This window comes from Sycon ciliatum, chromosome 11, assembly GCF_964019385.1.
Source record: "Sycon ciliatum chromosome 11, ocSycCili1.1, whole genome shotgun sequence".
In the NCBI taxonomy this organism is placed as follows: Eukaryota; Metazoa; Porifera; class Calcarea; order Leucosolenida; family Sycettidae; genus Sycon; species Sycon ciliatum.
Genome location: NC_088653.1, coordinates 28,320,147 through 28,332,586, shown reverse-complemented (window position 1 = coordinate 28,332,586; position 12,440 = coordinate 28,320,147). Strand labels below are relative to the sequence as shown.

General features: G+C 45.5%; 1 protein-coding gene across 2 annotated transcripts in view; it reads right to left on the bottom strand.

The window, feature by feature from the left end:
* LOC135827325 (uncharacterized) overlaps positions 1-12,440 on the bottom strand; it is a 347,133-nt gene that overhangs the window by 21,064 nt on the left and 313,629 nt on the right. The window contains exons 41-45 of one of the 2 annotated variants that reach the window (XM_065339846.1): positions 11,852-12,229; positions 10,118-10,402; positions 8,461-8,601; positions 5,935-6,105; positions 3,179-3,346 (exon numbers count right to left, since the gene is read on the bottom strand). In XM_065339846.1, coding sequence (XP_065195918.1) covers positions 3,179-3,346; positions 5,935-6,105; positions 8,461-8,601; positions 10,118-10,402; positions 11,852-12,229 — 1,143 coding nt within the window. The remainder of the gene's footprint in view (positions 1-3,178; positions 3,347-5,934; positions 6,106-8,460; positions 8,602-10,117; positions 10,403-11,851; positions 12,230-12,440) is intronic. The other variant, XM_065339847.1, reaches the window with a different exon arrangement.

Here is a 12,440-nt window from a genome sequence, read left to right as displayed (position 1 = left end):
AACAGACAGACACCACACAAACGAGCCAAAATAACCTGAACTTTGGGGGATAGAGCTTTGGTTGGAGATGCCAATACTCCCTTTTTCACAACTTCAATATCTGTCCATTGGCCTGTCTGTTTCTCTGTCTGTATGCCTGTCTGTCTGCCAGTCTGTTTGGCCGGTTTTCTGTCTGTCTGTCTGTCTGTCTGTCTGCCTGACTGTCTGTCTGTCTGTCTGTTCGCATGTCTGCCTGTCTATTTGTCTGCCTATCTGTCTGTCTCTCCATCTGTCTGTCTGTCTGTCTGACTGTCTGTCGGTCTGTCTGTCTGTCTGTCTGTCTGTCTGTCTGTCTGTCTGTCTGTCTGTCTGTCTGTCTGTCTGTCTGTCTGTCTGTCTGTCTGTCTGTCTGTCTGTCTGTCTGTCTGTCTGTCTGCTTGTCTGTCTGTCTGTCTGCCTGTCTGCATGTCTGTCTATCGGTATGTCTGTCTGTATGTCTGTCTGCCTGTTTGTCTGTCTGTCTGTTTGCCCGTCTGTCTGTCTGGCTGTCTGTCTGTCTGCCTGTTTATCTGGTTGCTTGCCTGTCTGTCAATAATGCTAACCTAACCGTAACCCTAACCACAACCCTAACCCTAACCCTGAACCCTAATATTAGCCCTTACCCTAACCCTAACCCTAACACTAACACTAACCCTAACCCTAACCCTAACACTAACCCTAACCCTAACCCTAACACTAACACTAACCTTAACCCTAACCCTAATACTAACCCTAACCCTAACACTAACATTAATATTAACCCTAACCCTAACCCTAACCCTAACCCTGACCCTGACCCTGACCCTACCCCTAACCCTAACCCTAACCCTAGCCCTAGCCCTAGCCCTGACCCTAACCCTAACCCTAACCGTAGCCCTAACCCTAACTCTAAGCCTAATCCTAACCCTAGGGCTGAAACGATTACTTTTTTTCCTTAGTGGCTCAGCCGATACCATAACCATCGGCTTATCGGCTAAGCGATTAATATTGTAACTACATCAGTACGTGTACATTCTGGGAATTTCAAAACATGAGTCCAACATCGCCAACGACCGAAAGGGGGCGCATAGATCCGAAGATCCTGCAACAAGTCCGTCAGCTGTTTGGACCATGTAGGCATGTTGTAACCCAAGAGCTGATGGTGCCCTTCGCCTGTGACGTCGCTGACTCCGACGATGAAGTCAGAGAAGCCGGCCAGGGGTGCAGATCGGCGGATTTCGACGGATGAGCTGACGTGAGGCGCACCAACAAGTAACTAGTTGCTTTTCCTGTCTATGCTCAAAATAGGCCCAGACGCCAGGCCTAGCTCGTCGTCGAGCAATCTGGTTCGGGAGCCGTCGACAGAACGGAAAACATGAAACTGAAACAACTTTACTGTCTTTAGCTCAAGACTACTTGCACGTGGAGCCTGCCAGTCCTGCATGCTGTATGTAAGAAAAGTAGTCAGCTCAAAAGACGACGACGGTGATCGGGTCGATGTTTATTAGGTCGCGCTTGTACTTTACACCTACATCGATGTTGCAAGTGTACAGTCATGTACATATTCGTGTCGAACTCGCAACACTTTCGATGCATTCACGCTTTGTGCGACCGCAAAAGGGGGGAAATCCTGTTCCGAGTGTTAGGTCAGGGCCGGAGGCAGCTTCCGCGGAGTGATGCGGCCGAAGGGCCATCTTTAAGGGGGGTCTGGGTGTCCTCCCCCAGAAAATTTTTTGGAATTTAGACGGCAAATCCTGCACTCTGGGCGACTCCCTGTACAAAATCATACATCGAATCTTTTTCTCCCCGGTTTTGGACGTTCCATATGGCCATGTACACCGACTTTTTGGGAAGTTTTTGTTTTTGTTTTTTTGTTTTGTTTTTTTTGGTACGGCCATGGCCGTACCGGACGTACCAGTGGCGCCGGCCCTGTAGGTACCTCCTCCCGTGCATCCTACAACCTTATCCAAGCTGGCCTGCATGCACTCTCGTACTCACCTTTTTGTCTCCTTTTGTTCCGTTCGCCTGGGCCGGGTAGCTTCTTGCGCGCCCATAATTGCCATAAGAGGCCCTTTATCGTGCCGTTCACATTTGATCTCCCACTCTCTCTCTCTCTCTCTCTCTCTCTCTCTCTCTCTCTCTTCTTTCGCTCATAGACAATGTAGTCGTTTTGTTCGTCTTGGTCTCTGTATCTTCGTCTCCTGTTATAAATGTTCCACCTACCAGTTCCCGTTGTCCATTGTTGTACATGCCATTCTACTCGTTTCTTATAATTATTGTAAGATTGCTCGCATTGACATCACCAAGCAAGCTTGGCTAGTCTTTGCATAAGCCAAATGAACAAAAGAAATGAGGAGCGAGCGGCCATGCACGTCATAGAGCTCGGCTAGCCGCCGCCAACCAGTCAGCGCAACCTCGGTCACGCGCTCGCATCAGCTCCATGCAAGCGTTGACGGAGCTAACGTAACTTTTAGTTCCTTGGGCCTTTTCCTTTACTATAAGCTAACCCTTACCCGAGCCCTAAGCATAACCCTAACCCTAAACCTAACCCTAACCCTACACAATTGACCCTATGCAATTGACCCTAATCCTAACCCCAACCGTAACCCGAACCCGAGCCCGAACACTAGCTCTGACTTTAACCCTTACCCTAACCCACGCTGTCTCACCAAATGAAATACAAGAAGTACCCAACAATGCAAGAAACCAGAACAACCGGTGGATATGAGCTTCGCGTTTTCACACCACCGTGCAGCTCCACGAATACCGTACGTTCCGGAGTGTAAGCAGCACCCAGATTTTATTGGTCACGAAATACAGACATCTACTCCATGTACAACTGGATTTTTGACTTGAAGTTGAACTTGCTGCTGTCTACCTAAGTAGGTATATACATTATTATGCTGTTGTGGTTTTGTTTGGCGTTTTTTTGCCTTTTTCTTTCTAGAACTTTGAGTTGAAGTTCGTTGGAAGACTTGGAAAAATATTCATTGTGTGCATTTTGCCCTTTAAAGAATCTGTACAGTGGTACTCCATGTACAACTGTTATTTTGACCATTGTAGTGTAAGTTGCACTGGTTTTGGGGGAGAATTACTGGTGTTAAGCGTGGCTTATACTTCGAAAATACGGATTGTTTTGCAAACCAAGAACATCGTCCAGTTTGTAACCCATGGAACTAACCTCGACAAGACGGCTCTGCTGTGACGTTTCCATGCTGGGAACATGTGTGATTCTTATCACCGATTAGCCCAAAACCATTGTCGCACTGGAAGGTTACGGTTTGTAGATAGTAGACCAAGGGTTTTTCCCATGTTCCATTAGCAATCATAGGTAAGGTGCAATTGACAACTGTAAATGGAATTGACGAGAATAACACACACACACATACACACACAAACACACACACACACACACACACACACACACATGCCCATTGCGGAAGCAATGATAGCGAAGAGCTATTTTAGACATTGCAACTTGTGCTAGGATTACACCATTCAGCAGCTGATTCACGCGCTTGTCTAAATTTTCGCGCCATCTGTATGCATGTTCCAACAGCACTGTGCATTTCGTTATCACCTGCAGAACTTTTGTGACCTTCAACTTCTTTGGGTGTGCCACATTTCTATGTACAAATGCACAATTGTGCCACTTTACCCTAATACACGCATTCCTTTATCTGCTATTCATTCGTCATCTACCTCCACTGAGGAGCTCCTAATGAGCGAAACAGTCTTACTGGAGGATATGGAGTATCTACCCAAGAACGGACTACCTCGCCTTGGAGTGGTGTTGTGAATGTGGGCCAATAGCACAGTGTGGAGAGGTGGACGCTTACGATTATTTTCAAATGGCCGAGTTTGTCCCTACTTCTGAGTTAGCAGCTTGCAAGACTGATGAATTGACCGCCACTAATTTTAGAATTGTATCCACCACACAGCTGATTGAAGTGACTTTTCTGGTCAGGGAATCCCTATTTTTCATTTTTCATTTTCCCTTATTTTGAAACTCGGATGTTGAGCCAATAATACATGTAGAAAGGAAAGGACATAATAGTCATATGGATACTAGTTGAGAGTAACTGTCGACCAATGTAACTAGATATTATTCCCGTAGCTATGCAAAAGACGTTACTTCAGTAACGTCTGGCGCTAGCCAGGGTCCACACAGCTTTAATTTCGTGTTTGTTTGTTTGTGCCATCGGCATGCCTGACGCTATCCCGTACCTGTCTCGTACCGTTCCGTACCGTGCCATCAAAGACAGCTCTCCACAATATTCAAATAAGGCTTTCAAATGCAAGAACATAACGTGAAGCAACTTGGAAGAATGAGTATGTATGCAAAGTGTATCGGGGGAATGCATGCAGGGCGATAGCGCGGGTTCGAATCCCAGGTTGTCTTAAAAAAAGGGTAAATGAAAAAAATTATAACATCACTATCCTTTTTTTGCCTAGGTCATCAAGGCGGTAGGTGGTGTCATATTACCGTCGAATGCAAAGAGAAAGTTTGATGTAGCCCATCAATGGAAAAAAAACATTTCCATCAGTTTTTTTTAATAACATGCAGGTGAGCGCAAAAAATACGAGCACAAGCTACAGTCCCACCGGAACAAAAATGTCATCATCCAGTAACAATCGACATTCGTGGTTCCGGTGGGACTGTAGCTTGTGCTCGTTTTCGTTGCGCTTACCTTCCCCTCTTTGGTCTCTCCTTAACCTTGAACCTTCCGAGGGAAAGAATTTATGGTCAAGCATATGGCTAGATTACGAAATCATAGCTGGACGTTTGCCCACCCCTGCAGCCTTGTCCTCGTTTTCGTTGCGCTCACCTGCCCGTCTTAGGCCTCTCCTTCACCATGGACAATGCTGTTCAAATCTTTTTTTCCATAAATACAGCACCCTCTGGAGTTGTCTGACCCCTAAGATCACCTCCTTAACCAGTTTAAGCGAATTTAAGCAAGAGCTGCACAAACAGTTTTACGAGCATTGGTTTCACTTCAGTGTAATTCCGTTGAATATGTAGCGTCACATCATATTCTTTAGAAGCTTATCTCTGGTACATTTTTTTATCATTTACATGTATTATCCCAGTTCTGCAAGCTTACAATCATACGCTCAAGCGCAGAGCTCTGCCCTAGACTATGTCTTTTTCTCTTTCTTTGCTCACCTATTGCTCATCACTTCTTTCACAGATTTGGCATTATGGAAAGTTTGGAAACCCCCTCGATAGGCAAAAGCCTTTCGGGAAACCTTCAACAATAAAAATTACAACAGAAATTTTCCGTACCGAGATGCAGTTCCCTATTGGATTGCGTGTGTTACTGTTTGTGCGGTGTATTGAAATTTTAGGTATGAGCCAGACGCACCGAAAGTACGGAAAATAAAAGTACACTGAAAATTTGTGCTCCATAGTGGTTTATTAATTTTGCAATTCATTTGGGTGATTCTGTCGCGATGATGTCCACGAGAAAAGTCTAAAATAACTACATGACTGTGCATGTCGCTCTCTGTCTGCAAATGAATGTTTTCACAATTTTAATCCCTTTAGGTTTTCGTGGCCTCATCACCTCTTTTTTCCACTCAGTGTGTCTAGAAGTTAAGAAAGGTCCTACAGAAGTAGTGTTTCTACCGGCCGATTGGTTACTGAAAGAGGAATGACACACAACCATGCTCTTTCCCTGGTCACTGCAAAATTACACCTCAGTTCACTGTATCATTATCGACGTTTCAGCAAATTCCCATCACAACGATACAATACCATCCTGATGATACATTGATAGTGATGCAGTGAACTGAGTTGTGAATTTGCAGTGTCCGGGTAAAGAGCAGGTGTGCTGTCCTTTCCTCTTTCAGTTATGAAGCTGCAGGATGCCTCACCAATATCACGCTTGCTGATAAGTCACTTGGACGTACAAGTAAAACAATTAGCTGACTTACTGACGCATTCGGGTATTGCTGTCAGCTTGCCGTTAGCAGAGCAGGTTGATGTTGCAGAACCATTGATCCAGTACCCAGTGTTGCAAGAGTAGACGACGTCTTCGTCATACTGCACAACGCTGTGATGCTGGCGCTTTCCATGCGCTATCACTGGTGCTTTGCAGGTTATTACTTCAAAGTCGTAACAGGAAACAACGACAACAAAAAGAAATGGTGGTGCGAGGTGAGACACGTTACAGTGCTCGCTTGACCACCTGTTTTGACATACATCTACAGAGGATGTACCTTGCTTCTATCTCTTAATTTGCTAAATCCTATATATAGGTTTTGGTCATATTTTTCAACTCAAAATGGGTGTGGCATGAGAAAAGCAAAAAAGTATGTGACCAATTCTTCCTTGCTAGGTCTTAGTAGATATCGAGAGTTGAATAAGATAATTTTTTCAAACACTAACATCTCAGGCTCATCTCCTTGCCCAATATTACTAAGGCCTCTGCCCTATTTTTCGAATCCTATATATAGGATTTGAGATTTTATTGGACCTTGTTTTATCCTTAAAACTGGTAGTTTCATGACGGCATGTGCGATATGTCGTTATGAAACCACCCCGTGCCACACCTGCAATGTTCTTCTGCACATTCACTGCTTCAGTCCTTTCCATGACAGCAGCTGAACAATTATGCTCAAATTTCCAATTATTGCTGAAAATGGGTATTCATCAGAAATATTATCGCCCTATGAATCTAAAATGTACACATTCATGCCTGAAACATATTTACAATTTCCATGAAAACCAGTATGTCGTTATTATTGGTCGTGATGACCAATAACAACGGCATAAAAGGCACACATTTTCAAATCCTATATATAGGATTTTCGGCCAGCAAATTAAGAGATACTCCAATAACGTGCCCTAATATCCGTTGCAGAGCTGTTCGCAAAAGTGTTTTTAAATAGTACAATTTTGACTCGCGCAAAGAGACAACAAAAATGCCATTACAATTTCGTTGGTGGTGTCTTCATACGTCATGCAGTTCAATAACTACCTATGTACTGTATCTGTGTATGATGGACGAGATATGAGAATTTGGTGCGATACATAATAATATAAAGTGATATAAATTTGCCGTAAAGGAACTGTTATTGGAGTTGAGGAGTGTCCTACAGTCAACTTCGCTAATAACGACTGCGGATATAACGACAATTCGCGAATAAGGACACTTTTCTGAGGCCCTGCCGAGTGTCGTTATCAGCGAAAGGTTGACTGTATATGTGTTGCGGTGGAGTTAAATTAATGCAAAAGTAAATGATCACCTCTGTTCCACGATTGGAACTCACGATGGCCGCTAGCACCGAGTGAACCCAGCGGTAGGTGCAGGGCCTAACTTTGAATGAGAGCGGATAAGTATCACAACCACTGCCATAAGTGCCTAGAAACACCATTCGCCACATCAATGTACAGGTCGTCCCTCGTTAATACATAATCTCTGGGACTTGACAAATGTTATGTATTTACGGGGTTTATGTACTAAACGAAAGTGTACATAACTTGCTTGTGTACCAGTATTTTTCACTTTTTTCAACTTTTCTGAGTGTTTCTTGCTGCCATGACTAGGGAGCGAGATATTCTTGATTCCCTCGATATAACATAAAAATTATGTTATAACGGTCACAGTCAGCCAAGATTCTACAGTTTACATGATACATGCCCAGCTCCGCCTGTACAGTCACTCGGGAAAAAACAGAGCTTTGTCGGTTTGTGATGTGCGCTCTGATTTCTGAGCTAATCGAATCCACAAGTAGAAACCAGAACACGATGTGCCTCCACTGGAAGGCCAAAAGACCAACAAAATTATGTACTATTGAGGTAGGTGGCATGCGGGTGCGGAGAAATGTTATGTACTAACGGGGTTTATGTACTAACGAATTATGTACTAACCGACATAATTTGTATGGAAGTGATCACGTTTCGTCCGGGACTTGAGATTTCTTATGTACTAACGGGGTTTATGTACTAACCGGACTTGTATTAACGGGGGACGACCTGTACCCCTTGTGCCTGGCCACAATCTCCCAGTTGACTGTGGGTAGCAGCACGGCTGGAAAGTATGCTCCCAGGCAGGACTTGAACCAGGTACCTCTCGTATCTCAATCACTGTCTTTGACCAATCCACTGCGTCACCGTTGGAGATTGTGGGCATAAAAAAGTAAAACAATGCAATTGTTAAATTGAAAGATGGAATACGGTGGAGCACAACTTATGCATTAGAGTCCACCATCTAGACCAGGTTTTGAAAGGTCAAACGTACACAAGGTAGCACCAGACTGGTCTGACTGTTCAAAACCGCGTTTAGTTGATGGACTCTAACTCATAACTTGTGCCCCACTGTGTCCTTGTTTCCATTCAATAATTTCCTTGGCTCACCATTTGAGGACAATACAATTGCAAAGGTAAAATCTCACGACCAGTAGATAGTCAGAATGGATTAAAGTTATAATCAGATTTCGAATCTTGACCTGACTTACTTGCACAGCCTCCAGTCCTCAATCTTCCAGATCCTTCATATCCGGTTCGGCAAGAGCATTTGTAACTTCCCAATATGTTTGTACAAGTAGAGTTGCCATCATCGCAATCATCCGCATCCATGGAGCATTCATCATAATCTCCTGCAAAACCAGAGCAAACACGTTCAGTTCAACCTCCGCGTACCGGCAATTCTAGAGTATGCATAGGCGCCTGATGACAAGGATGTATTCACGCCATGGAATCCTGATATATTTCCCATATACATTTTATGAACTAAGAAGTTGCGACTTCGGCGGCATTAGTGATGAAGTTGGTTGTTTCAACGAGGAACAGCAGTGAGTGGGGCTTTTTTGCAGGTTTGCCGAGTGGAAGGCGCGACATTCTCCTCGTGTGCTCCGGATGGCAGTCGCGAGTAAGTCAAGTGTCAAGTTTTGCAGGAAGTGTGCGCTCCCCGATGGTACAACCAAACTTTTATACATGTTATGTTCGCTCAATCTGTGCAGATTTTTATGTTTACTAGTACTAAGACGGCAACGTCTGTAGGGCCTTCCCTATCAAAATAATAAATTCTACTACTACTACTACTACTACTCAATCTGTGCACATCTTATGTTTATAGTAATATTAGGATCACCGGATCACACACGCGAGCAGTCACAGAGCTAGAGGACGAAGGTCAATAACTCTTAGTCTCAAGTCGAGATTCGTTGGAAAGAGAGCGAGAAAATGGCCAAGTCAGAGCTTATCAAAGGCCTGGGTAGCTATGGAAATGAATGTACTAGAGCGTGAATCCAGCTACCCAGGCCAACGGAAGAAAAGGTTAGAAAAGGGAACAAAGGTGAGTACGAGAGTATAAAGGTGAGTATGAGAGTAAAGGCGAGTACGAGTCTGTAAAGGTGAGTGCGTACGAGTGTGCAAGTGTGTACGAGTGCGTGCATATGTGTACGAGTGTGTGCATATGTAAGATCGTGAACATAACAGTAATCATGGTTTTGAGGGAAAGGTGCAAATGGGAAAGTCTGGAGAAACTTTCTTTTTGTAAATAGACGGTAAGGAGACAAAACCCTAACCAGCGTATTTTTCAGAGTATAAGCCGCACTGGAGTAAAGGCCCTACCTGCATTTATCACCATGAATTTCATCTATATAAAAGAAAACCGGGTGTTAGCGGCCGTCATGAGTTCCCATCGGGAACGGACACGATAATTTACTTTTTTTACTTTTATGGAAAAGAAAAAGGACCAAGGAACTACAAGTTACGCTCTATCCTTTATCCTTTATCATTGGCTCTCTATCCGAGTACATGTACATAAATTTGGTGATCAGAGTATTTAGCCAAACACCCTTCTTTGTAGTGAATTTTGATTGTTCAAAGTGCGCCTTATACTCGGGAAAATACAGTACTGAAATGAAACTTAGAAGCCCCAGACCTATGCATTCACAAGGAATAAGTCACTATACACACACTTCTCCCTCAGTTGTTTTTTCTTTGTTCCTGTTGCACCTTTCCCTCGAGCTAATGATTTCCTTCTTCTTCATTTCTTTCACCAATGTCCAGCCTGCCACATCCCTCCTCCCCTTGCTCGACCGACAATCCTGCCAAGGGCCTTATCAGAGCTTAGTGACTACATGGTTGGTACAGTCTTGGATAGCTCACCTGCACAGGTAGGAGGACCATTGTACCCAGGTGAGCATTCACACAGATAGGAACCATTAGTATTCTTACAAGTGCTGCGTCCGCCGTCAGTAGCACAGTTATGCGTGCCCAGCATACACTCATCAGTCTCATTGCACTGACCATAGACCTCCGTGAACCCTGGTCGGCACGAGCACTTAAACCCGGTACTTGGCAGTGCGATGTCCGTGCACTTGTACAGCGGATTCGCACACGGCTCGCCGATACAACTGTCCAGATCTTCAGCACAGTTCTCACCTGTGCGACCTGTGCAGACGGGAGTGAGGAAGACGAGTATATGTATACACACACAGCCGTGCGTTCGCACACATACACACGCACACATACACAAACACATACACACATGCACACACAATTATACACACACAAACACGTGTGTGTTTGTGTGCATGTATGTGTGTGCAAGCACACACATACATGCACACAAACACACGCACACACACATACACACACACATCTAAACATTACGAACACAACATGGCATGCGTGCCGGGCCGGGGAAGTTTTTGGGAAACAGAGGAATGCAGGGTAGAGCAGTGACATAAGCTGAATGAATTGTGAATCAGAGCACTGGTTTGGATGGGGGCTCCACTGGCCCACCTTGATGCAGTACAACGCAGGGCACTAAAGCTGATGGGCACTGGAGTCTCCATTCCAAGCCTTGAGGGTAGGCGCAGGGTGGTGGCCCTGAGCTTCCTGCACAAGCTCTGCTTCTTCCCACCGACGTGCTCCTTGAAAGCAGTTATGCCCAAACCACTCCAGCTGGCGGATGAAACCCCAACACCCGTCTCGCCGCCCAGCGACGCCAGTCACACGACTTTCCCTTGGCCCCCCAGTTTAGCCTGCCTCGCCATTCCCACTCAACCATGGCCAAGGTCTGCCCTGCTTGCGTGCTGAGCGCATGGAACTCCCTGCCTCGGAGAATCCTCGCACACCAGCCATACAAGGATGGGATGCTGCAGTTGAAGAAGATGGTCCACCATCACTTGTTGACCAGCAACTGGATGCAAGCAACTGACGCCTTGTAAACCTGCTACATGAACTTGCTGTACACACTCTCATGTACTCTCTCTTTCTCAATCTACCCCCTCCCCCTCCTCCCTCCCCTCCCGCTCCCAATGTTCTTTCTATTTCCCTCATACTTCCATTAAATTGTATCTGGTGTGTCAAGAGCGTGACGATGTCGAGACCAGTTGATCGACGGAGAGCCTGGCCCCCACCAACATGGCTGCTGCAGGTTCCCATTGCTTGCACCACATGGCTTAAAGTAAAAAAAAAACTAAAAAAAACTACAAGGCACTATTATGATACCCCACATTACTTGACGGCACTCCACGATACCCCACATCACTCCATGGCACTTCACAGCATTCCACGATACCCCCACATCACTCCATGGCACTTCACAGCATTCCACGATACCCCACATCACTCCATGGCACTTCACAGCATTCCACGATACCCCACATCACTCCATGGCACTTCACAGCACTCCACGATACCCCACATCACTCCATGGTACTTCACAGCACTCCACGATACCCCACATCACTCCATGACACTCCACAGCATTCCGCGGTACTCCATAGCACCCCATAGCGCTCCACAGACCACGTTACAAGTAAAATGCATACATGTATCGGAGACAAAGGAAATCATTGACTGTGCACTCCTTTGTGGCCTGCTCCGACTTACCTGCATCACATGACGCACAGTCCAGCTGAGTGAACACATCTGTCAGCTCAGTTGCCGCTGGAGGCTGCTGGCAAGTGCCAAAGCAGCCGCAGAGGGTGACAGGGATTGTCTGTGTAGCTCTTGCATTCCCGCTGTCCTGCGCCGTTACATATACCATGGCACCGGCCATAAGCAGCCGTTTGCTTGGTGTCCATATCACCGAATATTCAGTGGCACTCGCGTGCCCTATCGTTACGCTAATTCCGCCCACGCTATAAGCTTGTAGATTGGTAATTGTCAAAGGAGCCACTGTTGATACGGTGATAGTAACGGTGCTGGTCTGTTGGTAAGTGCCATGCAGAACTGCTGGAGTTACTTTGATGCTTGGTGGGGTCCGGGCTGACAACACAATCAGAAAGCACAGGCACAAATTGATTGGCTCTAGGTGTGACCTGTTAAACCGCTGACAAAAGTGCATATTGAAGATGTGAAGCTTGGAAATTGGAAAGAGCTTAATTTTCTATCTAGGGTCGTGTTTCCTTGGTGCACACTCGAGCATGACTGGAGCGAACAGAGCATTGGGTCGGCACCTGTTCTGGGTCGGCTCCTT